Source organism: Salvelinus namaycush, unplaced genomic scaffold (genome assembly GCF_016432855.1).
Source record: "Salvelinus namaycush isolate Seneca unplaced genomic scaffold, SaNama_1.0 Scaffold342, whole genome shotgun sequence".
Lineage (NCBI taxonomy): Eukaryota > Metazoa > Chordata > Actinopteri > Salmoniformes > Salmonidae > Salvelinus > Salvelinus namaycush.
The window spans coordinates 153207-173491 of record NW_024060364.1 but is presented as its reverse complement, the minus strand read 5'-3'; the positions used below and the strand labels follow the sequence as shown (position 1 = coordinate 173491).

Here is a 20285-nt window from a genome sequence, read left to right as displayed (position 1 = left end):
GACACCTTTGTTTCTAAGCCTTGGATTTCTAATCCTCTAATGTTGTTATTTGATATGATTTAACTTCTACTTCATCACAATCCCGGATCCGGGAGCACCCCCATCAGTAAAAAAGCTGACTAGCATAGCCTAGCATAGCGTCACAAGAAAATACTAGCATCTAAATATCATTAAATCACAAGTCCAAGACACCAGATGAAAGATACACATCTTGTGAATCCAGCCATCATTTCTGATTTTTAAAATGTTTTACAGGGAAGACACAATATGTATTTCTATTAGCTAACCACGATAGCAAAAGACACAACTTTTTTTTCCCACCATTTTTTTCCTGCATAGGTAGCTATCACAATTTTGACCAAATAAAGATATAAATAGTCACTAACCAAGAAACAACTTCATCAGATGACAGTCTGATAACATATTTATTGTATAGCATATGTTTTGTTCGAAAAATGTGCGTATTTCAGGTATAAATCATAGTTTTACATTGCAGCCACCATCACAACTCTCACCAAAGCAACTAGAATAACTACAGAGACCAACGTGAATTACCTAAATACTCATCATAAAACATTTCTTAAAAATACACAGCGTACAGCAAATGAAAGACAAAGATCTTGTGAATCCAGCCAATATTTCAGATTTTTTAAGTGTTTTACAGCGAAAACACAATATAGCATTATATTAGCTTACTACAATAGCCAACCACACAACAGCATTGATTCAAGCCAACAATAGCGATAACGAATAAACCAGCAAAAGATCTAAATTTTTTCACTAACCTTCTCAAACTTCTTCAGATGACAATCCTATAACATCATATTACACAATACATATAGAGTTTGTTCGAAAATGTGCATATTTAGCGGCACAAATCGTGGTTATACAATGAGAATAGTAGCCAAGCTGCCAACAAAATGTCGGGAGAAATCTTGGGAGAGGCACCTAATCTAATCAGTAACTAATCATAAACTTGACTAAAAAATACAGGTTGGACAGCAAATGAAAGATACATTAGTTCTTAATGCAACCACTGTGTTAGATTTTTAAAATTAACGTTACTACGACATACAGCGTGCGTTAAAGCGAGACCGCACCGAAATTAATGGCGGAATAGGAGTTTTACATTTTTCAACAGAACAACGAATTAACATCATAAATAGTTCTTACTTTTTGATGAGCTTTCATCAGAATCTTGGGCAAGTTGTCCTTTGTCCAAAAGAATCGTTGCTCGGTTGTAGATTGTCGCCTTCAACTTTGGAATTAGCAGTAAACATTAGCCATGTGGCCCAGACGTGCCCAACTCACTATAACGCAGCACAAAGAAATATCTGAAAATCGCAATATACTGATATAAACTGATATAACTCGGTTTAAAATAACAACATTATGATGTCTTTAACACCTATATCGAATAAAATCAGAGCCGGATATATCTAAGGCCTATAACGGGAGCTTCCCAGAACGCCATCCTGAGGTCTGTCTTGCGTCATGGCGAATGATGAAAAGAGTGCACCCCACGTTCCCAGACCATTTATATGGCCTCAGATCTGCCTAGCAACTCCATTCCAATTCTCACTATTTGCTGACATCTTGGGGAAGGCGTATGCAGTGCATCTCGACCAATAGAAGACATGCAAATTAATAAACTGACCCCAGAACAGCCTGTCTGATTTCAGATTTCTCACTTCCTCATAGAAAGTTTGCTCCAACTTGAGTTCTGTTTTACTCACAGATATAATTCAAACGGTTTTAGAAACTAGAGAGTGTTTTCTATCCAATAGTAATAAGCATATTGTACGAGCAAGAATTGAGTACAAGGCCGTTTGAAATGGGCACCTTTTATCCGGCTACTCAATACTGCCCCTGCAGCCCAAACAGGTTAATGCTGAATTTAAATGTGCTGGTTGATAAAATACCTGTATTTATGGGAAACAGTTTGAAAAGGGTATTTTGTTATTAAATTATATTGTAAATTGGAATGGGTGAGTTGTCTTTTAGAGTTATCAGAAATATATGGAAAGGTCTGCTCAGTCCAAGATTATAACCAATTGATTACAGCATTACACCAAAAATGGAGGCAGGTGGCAGCAGAAGGAGGTAGGGAAGTGGTCTGTCTGCCCAATTTAACAGGATCAAAACTTGCAGCGGAATAAAAATAGCATAAATAGGAATGTATACCAGTTTCATTTGAGGACCAGGATGTTATGTGCCATACAGATTGCAAAATTGTTGGGAAGAGATTCCTCTATGATTCAAGACTTGTGCTTTTCAGCTAATGCAGAATCAATTGACCATTTATCTTAGTATTGCCCTCAAGTAGGTGCTCAGGAATAGTTGAAAATGCAAAACATTGATCTAAAATTGACCCTAGATATACTGTTGGAGATCAATTACTAATACTATTAACGTTTTTCCAACAGTCTGTAGAGTCTATTCTATAGAAATGGTATGTTAATCACAGCATAGTTGAAATATGCTGCGTAGAAATCCAAAGTGTGTGGCCAGCAGAGACAGGTGGGATGGGCTAAGGGAAGCTGAGGGTTGGGATGTGGAATTGGAGACAAGTGGGGGTGAAGTTGCTGGGCAAAGGATAGAATGAGATGTAAAATACATTCCAGATAAAACCAATACATTTGAATGACACTGAGGGGCTGTGTTGATACAGTTAAGGCTTATGCCATGCAGGTGTTTGTACAAATGAATCCTCAGATGGACATGGTGCCATACATGCACTCAAACATTGTTGGCCTGGCTGTTTTTCATGGTTGTTTCTCTTATTTGGTGGTGCATAGGGCAGGGAATAGAATTATTTTATTTCTCAGGGTGGAATGTGATGGTTGAGGGCCAGCTCTTGGATGGCTGTATCGGTCAGGTCCCCCTTTGACATTGTGGGAGATTTGTCAACGTGCCTGTGACCCTGTGTGTCTCTGGATAAGAAGCTGTTAGACTAATGTGATGTAGTTGGGCAGCTTCTCTGGAAGTATGTTTAGTAAGAGAAGAAATAGTCTAGCTGAATTTACACAGTAACAATTGGTTCATGATCCAACCACTTAACTATCAATGTTTGTAGGGTCTAAACAGTGTGTAAAAATGTCTCACCCATCCAGGTCTGCTTTGTGACCAGCTTAGCTGGTGATTAATACAAATTAGGACCATTAAGACTGCTGATGGCATAAGTACTACCCGTCAGTGATTTGAGAGGCAGGTTCAATTGATTTAAAAATTGTTTGACCATCCAGATCACACCGCCTGAGGTGGTCAGGAAAGAGATTACAATGAGTATTAAACTTGTCTACAGCTGCCTAAAGGTGGGCACAGATTACAGACATCAAGACAAAGGCACGTTAGCCCCAGGTACAAATGAGACCGGTGAACACCGTGTAAGAGAGAAAACCGGACACATGGTCAGTAATATTGGTGTGACATTTAGTAATATACAAGAGGCAACCAGTATCGTCTTCCAGCCACGTCATTTAATTCAGACCAACAACCAGTTCAGAAATGGTTTAAGAAATGTTTCAGCACAAATTGCACAGGTTTACAATGGTCACTGAAGTTGATTTGGCAGTTGGAGGAAAACAGCACGACCCGATGAAAATGTCCCAGAAGCCTTGTGCATCTTCAGGTTCCCCAGGAAGATAACCTGCAAGACAAACCATCAGTACCAGCATTCTAGTTCCCAGTCATGTGTGCATGAACATATTCAACACTCACATTCAGTAACAGGTGTAAGCCACATCCAAGTACTTGTAGGTTCCGACACAGGGGTCGCCGAATACGGAGTTGGATACCTTGATGATACACTGGCGCTCTCCGTCACACCTGTGTGAAACAGGTAGAGGTTAACATCACAGCCAATGAGTGCCTACAGGTATATGCACACTAAAGGTTTCAGTACCTTTTTGCCATTGTGCTGGTGGTGGATGGGCTGAGGCAGTTGGTGTTTTTGAGTTGTTTATGTGGGCGCCCAATGGAACACACATCGTGTTGACGACGACCATAGTTGGCACGCTGAATATGGATCTCACCCCGATCTGAGGAAGAGAACGAAGAAAAGGATTACCAAATCTGGTTGTTTGTGTGGGCTAGTGACTAACATACGTCACTACATGAATACACCGTACAGTAGTGTTGACCAGCTTACCACATAGTAGTTGAGAATCAGAGCCTTCACATATGATGCTGCTTACTGCAAGGACAACACAGGAGTTACACCACACAAATTAAGACACACATTTTCCTGGTGAAGTGTTAGTGATGGGCACTAATAGGGAATGTTGATTTCAGGTGCATTTTAAACATGTTGGCATGAACTAAAGTATAGAAAGTTATGCGCGTCATCTTCCACCGTTACCTTGTAGTTTCACTTCCTTTTGAACAGTTGGTAAGCTGGTGAAACAGGTCGACCCGCTACACCAAATCTGTATTTCTATGCAGTTTGTGCTGTGCCATCTGTCAGATTAGCTATAGACCCTACCAATCTGTGGGAGTTGCGCTAGCTAGTTACCGTTCACTGAAACATATTCAGTGGTAAACCAGATGAAGTGTGCACAACCATCAAATAAGCTCGAGACACTTCCCTTCCATGTTCTTGCTGGCTAATTGAGCGAGATATGTACATATAACAAGGAGCAGCAGCAGCATATGAGACAAGTCGAAAAGGTTAAATGCAGATGGTCGGGGTATTCATTCAGCAGTTTTATGGCTTGGAGGAAGTAGAAGCCATTCAGGGTCCTGTTGGTTCCAGACTTGGTGCACCCGTACCATTTGTTATGGCGTATCAGAGGCCAGTATGACTTGGGTGGCTCGAGTCTGTATGTAGGGCCTTCAGACACACGTGGTGTCGAGATCCTGATGGCAGGGAGCCCAGCTTGAGTGATGTACTGGGCCGTACACACTACCCTCTGTAGCACCTTGCAGTCAGATGCCATACCTAGTGGTGATGCAGCCAGTCAAAAAGCTCTCAATGGTCCAGCTGTAGAATTGAGGATCGGAGGGCTGATACCAAATATTTCTAGCCTCCTGGTTGGGAGGGGCTCGGCCCTCCGTTTCCTGTAGTCCACAATCAGTTCCTTTGTCGTCTTGGCACCACACTTCCAGGTCCCTGACCTCCCTATAGGCTACGCTAACTAAAGTTGTTGCCGGCTACATTCTTCAATAACCACAGCTTGTAGGCTAGCTAGCAGGTGAGGGTGGTTTACACGTTGAGAAACCCATGCACGTATGAAGCGTTGTGGCCATAAGACGGCATTTAATAAAACGTAGTTAGCAAGCTGGTACCATAGGGGAACCAACCCATTCTATTCCTTTTCTATCTATCAGCAGAGTGCACTATTTTACAAAAGAGTAAAGTGGGTAGGAGTATTAAACAATATCCCAACATGCCACAGTCATACCGATAGTACGTTGAATCTAATTATGTATATTGGTGCCCACCACTATGTGTTATTAGCACACATTCAGAGACTGACTTGTTTCTTGCTGTTGGACACAGGAGTATTTGATGTCCAGGTACTTGTAAGTCCCGACACAGGGGTCTCCAAAAACGAAATTGGATGCCGGCACAACACACTCGCTCTTCCCACCGCATCTGTGTGTTTCAAAGACAGGTAGAGGTCATGTATTCCTTTCTGCCATCTTGCTGGTTAACACTAGTCAAGGAGTTCCTACAGGTAAACACAGGTTCCAGTACCTTTCTGCCATCTTGCTGGTGGTGGATTGGCTGAGGCAGTTGGTGTCGGTGAGTTGGTTATCGGGGCGCCCAATGGAACACACATCGTGTTGACGACGACCATAGTTGGCACGCTTGATTTGAATCTTACCTCCATCTGAGGGAGATGGGGAAGAGGGAATGAAAAGGAGAAAGGTGAGGGACAAAGGAGAGCCAAGTATGGGTCTCTATGGTGTGGGCTAGTGATGCTAATCTACAGTAGAAACTATCATAGGTGGTCGGTGAGTATACTGTAGGGTTGACTAGCTTACCACATTGCAGTAAAGCATCAGAGCCTTCACATGTGATGCTGATTGCTGCCAGGACAAATAAACAGGAATTACACACCACTCACATTAGCTTGGTTAAGTAGTATCATCATTATTACATACAGTACCTCCATCCGTTAGTGTACAGCAAGCTGCAGCCAGCACTGAAACATCACACAGCTAGTTCAGCAACATCTCACAACATATGCACTTGGACCATGAAGCTAGAATTCAGCATTGGTCTCTATACTAATACATTTCAGTTATACTAAGTGTATTATAGTCAAGTTGAGCATTTGGTCTCTTATTCCAGGCACAAAATGTGACATTTGTTATATGACTTTGTTTTGAATACTTTTTTGCCCAATAGGAACTGAATGTCCCTCAAATCATATGACATTCTTCTATTACTAACATTTGATCGTATATATTTAAATTCTAATCTGCATCAGATACAGATTTTGTATACTCACATGTGACCACCGTCAGTCTGAACATGCGCATGATTCCAGGTACAGGAGTGGTAGTAACAGAGAAAATGCAACTGATGATAACAAGACCCAATACACCTGGTATTTATGTTATGTGACATGTCTTAATTAACCCAGGTGTATCTCTTTGTCTCCAGGTGCACCTCATTGCAAATAGGGGCCGGCATTTGCTGGTCTATACCTGGCTATTGAGTCAGTCTCATGGAGTTAGATAGAGGACTCTAGGTGGATAAAATCCATTTTGACATGAACATTGCCATTGAGGGCTTCCAACATTTTAAAGTAGTCATGTAGGTGGGGATCTTTGTTAAGGAAGAATCACACGGGCCACATTCAGTCGCAAAACCTTTGAGCATTGCAGATATACATTTCATGATTAGAGACAATGTATTTCTTTATTCTACATCTCGGAGAGACATATTTGTTAAACACATCATATTTGTTTATAACCTTCCAAAATGTTGCATCCTTCTGAATGCACCCCATTATTAATTTCCCCATTATTCTTTATACATTGCCAGCAGCATACCACCCTGCATACCACTGCTGGCTTGCTTCTGAAGCTAAGCAGGATTGGTCCATGTCAGTCCCTGGATGGTAGACCAGATGCTGCTGGAAGTGGTGTTGGAGGGGCAGTAGGAGGCACTCTTTCCTCTGGTCTAGAACATGCCCCAGGGCTGTGATTGGGACACTGCTCTGTGTAGGGTGCTGTCATTTGGATGGGATGTTAAATGGGTGTCCTCACTCTCTGAGGTCATTAAAGATCCCATGGCACTTATCGTAAGAGTAGAGGTGTTAACCCCGGTGTCCCTACTAAATTCCCAATCTGGCACCCAAACCATCACGGTCACCTAATAATCCCCAGTTTACGATTGACTCATTCATCCCCCTCCTCTCCCCTGTAACTATTCCCCAGGTCATTGTTGTAAATTAGAATGTGTTCTCAGTCAATTTACCTGGTAAAATAACAGATAACAAAATTTTTAATGATTCAATCAGGAGGGATCAGTCAATTAATTATACTCTTGTGCAAACACAGCATAACCTGTCTCCCTCGCCAGCAGCCAATGAAATTGAGTGCGCCAAATTCAATCAACAGAAATCTCATAATTCAATTTTCTCAAACATACAAGTATTAGGCACAATTTTAAAGATAAAATTCTCGTTAAACCAACTACAGTGTCCGATTTCAAAAAAGCTTTTCTGCGAAAGCAGAGCATATCATTATGTTAGGTCATTAACTAGTCACAGAAAGCAGACAGCGATTTTCCAAGCAAAGAGAGAAGTCACAAAAAGCAGAAATATTGATCAAATGAATCACTAACCTTTGATATTCTTCATCAGATGACACTCCCGGGACAACATGTTACACAATACATGTATGTTTTGTTCGATCAAGTTCATATTTATATCCAAAAATCTCAGTTTACATTTGGCTTTGCCTCCAAAACATCCCGTGAATTTGCACAGAGCCACATCAAATCACAGAAAAACTCATAATAAACATTAATAAAAGATACAAGTGTTATTCACAGATTTAAAGATATACTTCTCCTTAATGCAACCGCTGTGTCAGATTTCCAAAAAACTTTACGGAAGAAGCAAACCATGCAATAATCTGAGTACGGCTCTCAGAGACATTCACAACCCAAGAAGATATCCGCCATGATGGAGTCAACATAAGTCAGAAATAGCATTATAAATATTCACTTACCTTTGATGATCTTCGTCAGAATGCATTCCCAGGAATCCCAGTTCGACAATAAATGTTTGATTTGTTCCATAAAGTCCATCATTTATGTCCAAATTCCTCCTTTTGTTAGGGCGTTTAGTAAACAAATCGAAACTCACGAGGCGCGGGCAAGTCCAGCGGAAATGTCGGACGAAAATTCCAAAAAGTTATATTACTGGTCGTAGAAACAAATCAAACGATGTATAGAATCAATCTTTATGATGTTTTTATCATAGATGTTCAATAATGTCCCAACCGGAGAATTAATTTGTCTGTAGAAAAGCAATGGAACGAGAGGTAACTTTCTCATGACCGCGCATCATGAGACCGAGGCTGCTGGTAGACCTCTGACTCATTCCCCTCCCATTCAGCCCCCCTTCACAGTAGAAGCATGAAACAACGTTCTAACGACTGTTGACATCTAGTGGAAGCCTTAGGAAGTGCAAGATGACCCATATCCCGCTGTTTATTCAATTGGGGCTGAGTTGAAAAACTACAAACCTCAGATTCCCCACTTCCTGGTTGGATTTCTTTCTCAGGTTTTTGCCTGCCATATGAGTTCTGTTATACTCACAGACATCATTCAAACAGATTTAGAATCTTCAGAGTGTTTTCTATCCAATACTACTAATAATATGCATATATTAACATCTGGGACTCAGTAGGAGGCAGTTTACTCTGGGCACGCTTTTCATCCAAACGTGAAAATGCTGCCCCCTATCCATAAGAAGATAACTGTTGGTGGCAGTAAATTGCCAGATTTGGCTTCATACAGTCCCTTTTCAAACAAAACACTCTGTTGCGCTGTGCATCCTTTTAGTGTCTTTGCCAACTCATAGAAATTATAGAAGAAAATTGTCTAATTTAATAAAATGAATATCGTCTCGATTGTCTCTAATGTAATTACATTTGTTATTTGATTGGAATGGAGCTGCCCGTGGGCTCACGGACACCATATTGGGACACATATAAAGATGATATACTGTGACTATCATTCTCTATGGTTAGATCCCCATAATGTGTTGTTCTGGTGGCTGAGCGTATGTCCTCTTCCTCTCAACTGTTGATTCTCAGGGCTGCTGGACAGGTGCCTAGCCCTTCAAAGTGCGAGCCCTTTGGGTGTTGCACTTATCAGGCTTCACCGCCACGGTCCGGAAAGGCTGGTCCGAGTGATTTTGTGCATTTATATGATCCCATTTGCCACTCCTGTGAAGGAAGACCGCTGCGCTTGAAGGCAGTTTATTGACCACAGATCCCCAGTACAGGTACTCTACTGTAAACATTATTAACCTGTCTGGCTCTGGCGTTCCGCTAGCGGAACTCCTCTCACATTCCACTGAAAAGGCAGAGCGCGAAATTCAAAAGATATTTTTTAGAAATATTTAACTTTCACACATTAACAAGTCCAATACAGCAAATGAAAGATACACATCTTGTGAATCCAGTCAACATGTCCGATTTTTAAAATGTTTTACAGCGAAAACACCACATATATTTATGTTAGCTCATCACCAAATACAAAAAAGGACAGACATTTTTCACAGCACAGGTAGCATGCACAAAGCCAACCTAACTAACCAAGAACCAACCAAACTAACCAAGAAACAACTTCATCAGATGACAGTCTTATAACATGTTATACAATAAATCTATGTTTTGTTCGAAAAATGTGCATATTTGAGGTATAAATCAGTTTTAGATTGCAGCTAACATCACAGCTACCGTCACAAATAGGACCGAAGCAGCCAGAGTAATTACAGACACCAACGTCAAATACGTAAATACTCATCATAAAACATTTATGAAAAATCGATGGTGTACAGCAAATTAAAGACAAACATCTTGTGAATCCAGCCAATATTTCCGATTTTTTAAGTGTTTTACAGCGAAAACACAATATAGCATTATATTAGCTTACTACAATAGCCTACCACACTACCGCATTCATTCATCAAGGCACGTTAGCGATAGCAATAGGCACGTTAGCGATAGGGAATAAACCAGCAAAAGATATTAATTTTCACTAACCTTCATAAACCTTCATCAGATGACAGTCCTATAACATCAGGTTATACATACACTTATGTTTTGTTCGAAAATTTGCATATTTAGAGCTGAAATCAGTGGTTATACATTGTGCTAACGTAGCATCTTTTTCCCAGAATGTGCAGATATTTTTATGACACTCAAACTATTCTGACCAAATAACTATACATAAACGTTACTAAAAATACATGTTGTATAGGAAATGATAGATACACTAGTTCTTAATGCAATCGCCGTGTTAGAATTCTAAAAATAACTTCATTACGATATGCAGTTTACGTTATGGCGAGAGCGTGCCCAAACTCTGGGCGCAAACGACTAGTACAACATGTTCGACAGATATATGAAATAGCATCATAAAATGGGTCCTACTTTTGACGATCTTTCATCAGAATGTTGTACAAGGGGTCCTTTGTCGGGAACAATCGTTGTTTGGATTTAGAATGTCCTCTTCTCCAGTCAATTAGCACGGAAAGCTAGCAAAGTAGCGCTAAGCTCTCCTTCCTGAACAAAGGCACACAACGCAACACGCCTAACGTCCCGAAAAAATTTCAATAATCTAATAAAACTATATTGAAAAAACATACTTTACGATGATATTGTCACATGTATCAAATAAAATCAAAGCCGGAGATATTAGTCGTCCATAACGACAGCTAATCAGAAGGCAAATCCAGGTCCCTTCACGCGATCTCCAGAAAACAGGAAACTGGTGACACGTCATGCCGAAAGCTTTTATTCGACACCAGATCAAGTTACACACTCCATTTCTTCTCGCACTGCCTGTCGACATCTAGTGGAAGACGTATGAAGTGCATCTATTCTAATAAATATCAAGGAACTTTATAGGCAGGCCCTAGAACAGAGCATCGATTTCAGATTTTCCACTTCCTGTCAGGAAGTTTGCTGCAAAGGGAGTTCTGTTTTACTCACAGATATAATTCAAACGGTTTTAGAAACTAGAGAGTGTTTTCTATCCAATAGTAATAATAATATGCATATTGTACGAGCAAGAATTGAGTACGAGGCCGTTTGAAATGGGCACCTTTTATCCGGCTACTCAATACTGCCCCTGCAGCCCAAACAGGTTAAATGGAAGAAAGATGGGCCAGGAAACACAGATAAAAAATAAAAAAATCACTTCCAGGTTAGACTTTCTCAGGTTTTGCCTGCAGAATCAGTTTTGTTATACTCACAGACAATATTTTGACAGTTTTGGAAACTGTGGAGTGTTTTCTATCCTAATCTGTAAATTATATGCATATTCTACGATCTGGACCTGAGAAATAGTCCGTTTACCTTGGGAATGTTATTTAAAAAAAAAATATAATAATCTGACCCCTAGCGTCAAGAGGTTAAACTCACAGACACTATTTTAAACAGAAAACAGACAGCTTAATCTGGGACGCTAAACCAGACAAGATACAGTGTGCCTATCTATATTTATCCATTTGTATTTAAACAGGTACGTTGTCTGAGAACACATACTCATTTACAGCAACAACCTGGGGAATAGTTACAGGGGAGAAGAGGGGGGATGAATGAGCCAATTCTAAACCGGGGATGATTAGGTGGCCATGGTATGAAGGACAGATTGGGAATTTAGCCAGGATACTGTGGTTAACACCCCTACTCTTGCGATCAGTACCATGGGATCTTTAGTGACCACGGAGAGTCAGGACACCCATGTAACGTCCCATCCAAAAGACAGCACCCTACTGCCTTTGGTCATATGTTTTAGACAAGAGGAAAGGGTGCCTCCTACTGACCCTCCAACACCACTTGCAGAAGCATCTGTTCTCCCATCCAGGGACTTACCAGGACCAACCCTGCTTAGCTTAGCTTCAGAAGCAAACCAGCAGCGGGATGATGGGTGGTATGCAGGCCTAGCTGGCTATATAATGAATATGAATTGGGTGTTGTGAGATTATTAAATATAAAAGCACTAAACATCTCTAAAATCTTCACTTAGTCAAAAGATTTATTTGAACCCTAAATGGTTCTCAAGTAAAATACTAAGAAAAGTTAATCCACTGTTTAAATAGCGCTTTTGCCTGTGTACAGATTTCGATGTCTCATTTTTGATTGATTGCAAATGATACCTTTTTCTAAGTATCTCTCTTTTTCAAACAAGCATTGCAGAGCTGGCTACAATTTATATGTCATCCACCTGAAAAGATAGAACAAATATTAATGCTGAATTTAAATGTGCTGGTTGATAAAATACCTGTATTTATGGGAAACAGTTTGGAAAAAGTATTTTGTTATTAAATGATATTGTAAATTGGAATGGGTGAGTTGTCTTTTATAGAGTTATCAGAAATATATGGAAAGGTCTGCTCAGTCCAAGATTATAACCAATTGATTACAGCATTACACCAAAAATGGAGGCAGGTGGCAGCAGAAGGAGGTAGGGAAGTGGTCTGTCTGCCCAATTTAAAGGATCAAAACTTGCAGCGGAATAAAAATAGCAAAAATAGGAATGTATACCAGTTTCATTTGAGGACCAGGATGTTGATATGTGCCATACAGATTGCAAAATTGTTGGGAAGAGATTTGATTTACCGATTCCATGGTGTATGAGATGATTCAAGACTTGTGCTTTGCAGCTAATGCAGGTTTTGTGAGAACAGAATCAATTGACCATTTATTTTAGTATTGCCCTCAAGTAGGTTCTCAGGAATAGCTGAAAATGCAAAACATTGACCCTAGATCTGTTGGAGATCAATTACTAATACTATTGTTTTTCAACAGTCTGTAGAGTCTATTCAATAGAAATGGTATGTTAATCAAAGCATAGTTGAAATATATATGCTGCGTAGAAATCCAGTGTGTGGCCAGCAGAGACAGGTGGGATGTGCTAAGGGAAGCTGAGGGTTGGGATGTGGAATTGGAGACAAGTGGGGGTGGAGTTGCTGGGCGAAGGATAGAATGAGATGTAAAATAAATTCCAGATAAAAATACATGTGAATGACACTGAGGGGCTGTGTTAATACGGTTGAGGCTTATGCCATGCAGGTGTTTGTACAAATGAATACTCAGATGGACATGGTGCCATACATGCACTCACATTGTTTGCCTGGCTGTTCATGGTTGTTTCTCTTATTTGGTGGTGCATAGGGCAGGGAATATAATTATTTTATTTCTCAGAGTGGAATGTGATGGTTGAGGGGCAGCTCTTGGATGGCTGTATCGGTCAGGTCCCCCTTTGACATTGTGGGAGATTTGTCGACGTGCCTGTGACCCTGTGGGTCTCTGGATAAGAAGCTGTTAGACTAATGTGATGTAGTTGGGCAACTTCACTGCAAGTATGTTTATTAAGAGAATAAATAGTCTAGCTGAATTTACACAGTAACATTTGGTTCATGATCCAACCACTTAACTATCAATGTTTGTAGGGTCTACACATTGTATAAACATTTCTCACCCAACCAGGTCTGCTTTGTGACCAGATTAGCTGGTGATTAATACAAATTAGGACCATTAAGGCTGCTGATGTCATAAGTACTACCTGTCAATGATTTGAGACTCAGGTTCAATTGATTAAAATATAGTTTGACCATCCAGATCACAATGAGTATTAAACTTGTCTACAACTGCCTAAAGGTGGGCACAGATGACAGACATCAAGACAAAGGCACGTTAGCACCAGGTACAAATGAGACCGGTGAACACCGGACACATGGTCAGTAATATTGGTGTGACATTTAGTAATATACAAGAGGCAACCAGTATCATCTTCCAGCCATGTCATTTAATTTAGACCAACAACCACAGTTCAGAAATGGTTTAAGAAATGTTTCAGCACAAAATGCACAGGTTTACAATGGTCATTGAAGTTGATTTGGCAGTTGGAGGAAAACAGCACGGCCCGATGAAAATGTCCCAGAAGCCTTGTAGATCTTCTGGTTCCCCAGGAAGATATCCTGCAAGACAAACCATCAGTACCAGCATTCTAGTTCCCAGTCATGTGTGCATGAACATATACAACACTCACATTCAGTAACAGGTGTAAGCCACATCCAAGTACTTATAGGTTCCGACACAGGGGTCGCCGAACACGGAGTTGGATACCTTGACGATACACTGGCGCTCTCCGTCACACCTGTGTAAACAGGTAGAGGTTAACATCACAGCCAATGAGTGCCTACAGGTAAATGCACACTAAAGGTTTCAGTACCTTTCTGCCATTGTCCTGGTGGTGGATGGGCTGAGGCAGTTGGTGTTTTTGAGTTGTTTATGTGGGCGCCCAATGGAACACACATCGTGTTGACGACGACCATAGTTGGCACGCTGAATATGGATCTCACCACGATCTGAGGAAGAGAACGAAGAAAAGGATTACCAAATCTGGGTGTTTGTGTGGGTTAGTGACTAACATACATCACCACATGAATACACCGTACGGTAGTGTTGACCAGCTTACCACATAGTAGTTGAGAATCAGAGCCTTCACATATGATGCTGCTTACTGCAAGGACAACACAGGAGTTACACCACACAAATTAAGACACACATTAGCCTGGTGAAATGTTAGTGATGGGCACTAATAGGGAATGTTGATTTCAGGTGCATTTTAAACATGTTGGCATGAACTAAAGTATAAAAAGTTAGGCTCGTCATCTTCCACAGTTACCTTGTAGTTTCACTTCCTTATGAACAGTTCTCAAAATGCTAACATTTTAATTAAGCAAACTGGCTGGCTATACCCAAGAAGGTGAAGCAGGGCGACCCGCTACACCAAATCTGTATTTCTATGCCGTTTGTGCCATCTGTCAGATTAGCTATAAACCCTACAAATCAGTAGGAATTGCACTAGCTAGTTACCGTTCACTGAAACATATTCAGTGGTAAACCAGATTAAGTGTGCACAACCATCAAATAAGCTTGAGACACTTCCCTTCCATGTTCTTGCTAGCTAATTGAGCGAGATATGTACATATAACAAGGTGCAGAAGCATATGAGACAAGTCGAAAAGGTTACTGCAAAAAGGGTCAATGCAGATGGTCGGGGTAGTCATTCAGCAGTTTTATGGCTTGGGGGAAGTAGAAGCCATTCAGGGTCCTGTTGGTTCCAGACTTGGTGCACCCGTACCATTTGTTATGGAGTATCAGAGGCCAGTATGACTTGGGTGGCTCGAGTCTGTATGTAGGGCCTTCAGACACACGTGGTGTCGAGATCCTGATGGCAGGGAGCCCAGCCTGAGTGATGTACTGGGCCGTACACACTACCCTCTGTAGCACCTTGCAGTCAGATGCCATACCTAGTGGTGATGCAGCCAGTCAAAAAGCTCTCAATGGTGCAGCTGTAGAATTGAGGATCGGAGGGCTGATACCAAATATTTCTAGCCTCCTGGTTGGGAGGGGCTCGGCCCTCCGTTTCCTGTAGTCCATAATCAGTTCCTTTGTCATCTTGGCACCACACTTCCAGGTCCCTGACCTCCCTATAGGCTACGCTAACTAAAGTTGTTGCCGGCTACATTTTTCAATAACCACAGCTTGTTGGCTAGCTAGGGTTAGTTAGCAGGTGAGGGTGGTTTACACGTTGAGAAACCCATGCACGTATGAAACGTTGTGGCCATAAGACTGCATTTAATAAAACGTAGTTAGCAAGCTGGTACCATAGGGGAACCAACCCATTCTATTCCTTTTCTAGCTATCAGCAGAGTGCACTATTTTACAAAAGAGTAAAGTGGGTAGGAGTATTAAACAATATCCCAACATGCCACAGTCATACCGATAGTACGTTGAATCTAATTCTGTATATTGGTGCCCACCACTAAGTGTTATTAGCACACATTGAGAGACTGACTTGTTTCTTGCTGTTGGACACAGGAGTATTTGATGTCCAGGTACTTGTAAGTCCCGACACAGGGGTCTCCAAAAACGAAATTGGATGCCGGCACAACACACTCGCTCTTCCCACCGCATCTGTGTGTTTCAAAGACAGGTAGAGGTCATGAGTTCCTTTCTGCCATCTTGCTGGTTAACACTAGTCAAGGAGTTCCTACAGGTAAACAGCACAGGTTCCAGTACCTTTCTGCCATCTTGCTGGTGGTGGATTGGCTGAGGCAGTTGGTGTCGGTGAGTTGGTTATCGGGGCGCCCAATGGAACACACATCGTGTTGACGACGACCATAGTTGGCACGCTTGATTTGAATCTTACCTCCATCTGAGGGAGATGGGGAAGAGAGACAATGAAAAGGAGAAAGGTGAGGGACAAAGGAGAGCCAAGTCTGGGTCTCTATGGTGTGGGCTAGTGACCCTAATCTACAGTAGAAACTATCATAGGTGGTCGGTGAGTATACTGTAGGGTTGACTAGCTTACCACATTGCAGTAAAGCATCAGAGCCTTCACACGTGATGCTAATTGCTGCCAGGACAAATAAACAGGAATTACACACCACTCACATTAGCTTGGTTAAGTAGTATCATCATTATTACATACAGTACCTCCATCCGTTAGTGTACAGCAAGCTGCAGCCAGCACTGAAACAACATCACACAGCTAGTTCAGCAACATATGCACTTGGACCATGAAGCTAGAATTCAGCATTGGTCTCTATACTCAAGCATTTCAGTTATACTAAGTGTATTATAGTCAAGTTGAGCATTTGGTCTCTTATTCCAGGCACAAAATGTGACATTTGTTATATGACTTTGTTTTGAATACTTTTTTGCCCAATAGGAACTGAATGTCCCTCAAATCATATGACATTCTTCTATTACTAACATTTGGTCATATATATTTAAATTCTAATCTGCATCAGATACAGATTTTGTATACTCACATGTGACCACCGTCAGTCTGAACATGCGCATGATTCCAGGTACAGGCGTGGTAGTAACAGAGAAAATGCAACTGATGATAACAAGACCCAATTCACCTGGTATTTATGTTATGTGACATGTCTTAATTAACCCAGGTGTATCTCTTTGTCTCCAGGTGCACCTCATTGCAATTAGGGGCCGGCGTTTGCTGGTCTATACCTGGCTATTGAGTCAGTCTCATGGAGTTAGATAGAGGACTCTAGATGGATGAAATCCATTTTGGCATGAACACTGCCATTGAGGGCTTCCAACATTTTAAAGTAGCCATCTAGGTGGTGCTTCTTCGTTAAGGAAGAATTACATGGGCCACGTTCAGTCAAAAAACCTTCGATCATTGCAGATATACATTTCATGAATAGAGACAACGTATTTCCTTAATCTACATGTCGGAGAGACATATTTGTTCAAAATAGCATATTGTTATCTGAACCTTCCAAAAGGTTGCATCCTGCTGAACGCACCCCTTTATTCAATCCGGGTCATCAGGAGGGATCAGCCAATTAATTATACTCTTGAGCAAACACAGCATAACTGTATGTGCAGTAAATTGCCTTGAATTGCCTAAATTACCTCTTAAATTCTCAGGGCTGCTGGACAGGTGCCTTGCCCGTCAACGTGCGAGCCCTTTGGGTGTTGCACTTATCAGGCTTTACTGCCACGGTCCAGAAAGGCTGGTCCGAGTGATTTTGTTAATTTATATGTTCCCAGTTGCCACTCCTGTCAAGGGAGACCGCTGCTCTTGAAGGCAGTTTGGTGACCACAGATCCCCAGTACAGTTACTCTACTGTAAACATTATTAAAGTGACCCGTGTTGAGTGACTATATACATATGGCAGCAGTCTCTATGGTACAGGGTAGAGTACCAGTTGGTATCAGCCCAATACCCTGCTTTTAACAGAGACTAAGTTTGGGCAGGGTTCTGGGCGGAGGCCGGCTAGAGGTTACTATTTCAACGTCCGATGGCCTGGAGTAAGAAACTTCTATCTCCAGTTTCTCAGTCTCTTGGGGTTAACTTTGATGCACCTGTACTATCAACTCCTTCTAGATGGTAGCGGGGAGACACGGCCATGGCTCGGGTGGCTGAGGTCCTTGATGATCTTCTTGGCCTATCTGTGACACCGAGTGCTGGAGATGTTTTGGAGGGCAGGCAGTGTGCCCCCGGTGATGCGTTGGGCTGTCCGCACCACCATCTGGAGAGCCCTGTGGTTGCAAATTCCGGACCAGGCGTTGATACAGCCCTACATGATCGTCTCAATGGTGCCCATGTAGAATTTCATGAGGGCCTTAGAGGACTAGCCACATTTCTTCAGCCTCCTGAAGTTGAAGAGGCGCTGTTGAGCTTTCACCACACTGACTCTGTGAATGGACTATTTCAGGTTTATAGTTATAACTTGTAGCTCTTCATCCTCTCCAGTGCGGCCCTGTTGACATGGATGGGGACTAGCTCAATCTGCTGTCTACAGTAGTCCACAATCATCTCCTTTGTTTTGTTGACATTGAGGGAGAGGTTATTTTCCTGGCATCATTCCGTCAGGGCCCTCAAATATTTCCTGTACGCTGTCTCGTCATTGTTGGTAATCAGGCCTACCACTGTCGTCAGCAAAATTGACGATTGAGTTGCCACGCAATCATGGGTGAACACGGAGCACAGGAGGAGGCTGAGCACACACCCGTGTGGGGCCCCAGTCTTGAGGATCAGCGTTGCAGAGGTGTTGTTGACTAACCCGCTGGAGTGCCTTGCAGTTGTGGACGGAGTAATTGCCATACCAGGCCATGATGCATCCGCTCAGGACGCTCTCGATGGTGCAGTAGTAGTATTTAGAGAGGAGGCAGCATGGCAACTTTCTTCAGCCACCTTAGAAGGTAGAGACGCTGTTGTCATGTTGGTCCATGACGAGTCCGCAGTGATGTAGTCGCTGAGAAACTTAAAACTTGTGACTCTCTCTACTGCAGTCCCGTTGATGTGGATCCGGGGTATGTTCCCTCCTCGGCTTCCAAAAGTCAACAATCAAATCCTTTGTTTTGCTAACGTTGAGGGAGAGGTTGTCATGACACCACAATGCCAGTTCACATACCTGCTCCCTACAGACTGACTCGTCATTGTTGGTTATCAGGCCTACAACCGTGGTGTTGTGCAAAGCTACGCAGTCATGGGTGAACAGGGAGCACAGGAGGAGGCTGAGCACACACCCCTGGGGGTCACCTGTGTTGATTCAGTGTCTCCTTAAAGCAGGTGGGTACTGCAGCCAAGGACAGGTACAGGTTGAAGATGTCCGAGAAGATGCCCGCCAGCTGATCAGCCCACACTCTGAGCATGCGGACAAATATTCTATCTTGGCCAACGGCTTTGTGAGTACCTTCTCTTGAGAGTTTTTCTTCACGTCTGCCTCGGAGAGTGAAAGCACCTGGTCATTCAGAGCAGCAAGAGTTGATGACTTGGTATTGTCTACCTCGAAGCGGACATAGAATGAGTTAAGCTCGTCTGAGAGGGAGGTTGGCACTCCAATATGTCCCATAAACATCACAAATTGTCCTTTTGTTCGATTGATTCCGTTGATATATATCCAAAATGTCCATTTATTTGGCGCATTTGATCCAGAAAAACACTGGTTCCAACTTGCACAACGTGACTACAAAATATCTCAAAAGGTACCTGTAAGCTTTGTCCAAACATTTCAAACTACGTTTGTAATACAACTTTCGGTATTTTTTTACGTAAATAATCGATAAAATTGAAGACGGGATGATCTGTGTTCAATACCGGAGGAAAACAATGTGTAGCATGCCTTCTGGTCATGCGCCTCTAACTAACAGTACACTTCACTGGAAACTCATTCTGAACATGGCTACTTCTTCATTTCTCAAAGGAAAAACCTCAACTAATTTCTAAAGACTGTTGCCATCCAGTGGAAGCGACAGGAACTACAGGAAGGTCCCTTAGAAATCTGGATTCCCAATGAAAACACATTGAAAAGAGAGTGACCTAAAAAAAAATATAATCTGAATGGTTTGTCCTCGGGGTTTTGCCTGACAAATAAGTTATGTTATTGTCACAGACATGATTCAAACAGTTTTAGAAACTTCAGAGTGTTTTCTATCCAATACTAATACTAATAATAATATGTATATATTAGCATCTGGGACCTAGTAGGAGGCAGTTTACTCTAGGCACACATCCAAATGTGAAAATGCTGCCCCCT

The 20285-nt window shown here is 41.9% G+C and overlaps 2 protein-coding genes across 2 annotated transcripts; both read right to left on the bottom strand.

Annotated features, from left to right (window-relative positions):
- Positions 1 to 3722: 3722 nt before the first annotated feature.
- Positions 3723 to 6489, bottom strand: LOC120040334 (L-rhamnose-binding lectin CSL3-like). Its single transcript, XM_038985525.1, has 8 exons — positions 6459 to 6489; positions 6114 to 6149; positions 5989 to 6033; positions 5699 to 5834; positions 5478 to 5596; positions 4151 to 4195; positions 3905 to 4040; positions 3723 to 3828 (listed from the first exon to the last, which is right to left on the bottom strand). The coding sequence occupies exons 1-8, from the start codon at positions 6487 to 6489 to the stop codon at positions 3723 to 3725; spliced, it is 654 nt and encodes a 217-aa protein (XP_038841453.1).
- Positions 6490 to 14253: 7764 nt separating this feature from the next.
- Positions 14254 to 17076, bottom strand: LOC120040338 (L-rhamnose-binding lectin CSL3-like). The gene is made up of 8 exons (XM_038985529.1): positions 17046 to 17076; positions 16708 to 16743; positions 16583 to 16627; positions 16291 to 16426; positions 16067 to 16185; positions 14681 to 14725; positions 14435 to 14570; positions 14254 to 14359 (listed from the first exon to the last, which is right to left on the bottom strand). Exons 1-8 carry the CDS (start codon positions 17074 to 17076, stop codon positions 14254 to 14256), a joined length of 654 nt encoding a protein of 217 aa, XP_038841457.1.
- Between the last annotated feature and the right edge of the window lie 3209 nt (positions 17077 to 20285).

Coding starts and splice junctions, on each gene's coding strand:
- LOC120040334 (XM_038985525.1), bottom strand. CDS start 6,489: ATGCGCATGTTCAGACTGACGGTGGTCACAT. Junction 6,034..6,113: donor CTGTACACTAACGGATGGAG/GTACTGTATGTA, acceptor TTGTCCTGGCAG/CAATCAGCATCACATGTGAA. Junction 5,597..5,698: donor ACCAGCAAGATGGCAGAAAG/GTACTGGAACCT, acceptor TGAAACACACAG/ATGCGGTGGGAAGAGCGAGT.
- LOC120040338 (XM_038985529.1), bottom strand. CDS start 17,076: ATGCGCATGTTCAGACTGACGGTGGTCACAT. Junction 16,427..16,582: donor TGATGCTTTACTGCAATGTG/GTAAGCTAGTCA, acceptor CATCTCCCTCAG/ATGGAGGTAAGATTCAAATC. Junction 16,186..16,290: donor ACCAGCAAGATGGCAGAAAG/GTACTGGAACCT, acceptor TGAAACACACAG/ATGCGGTGGGAAGAGCGAGT.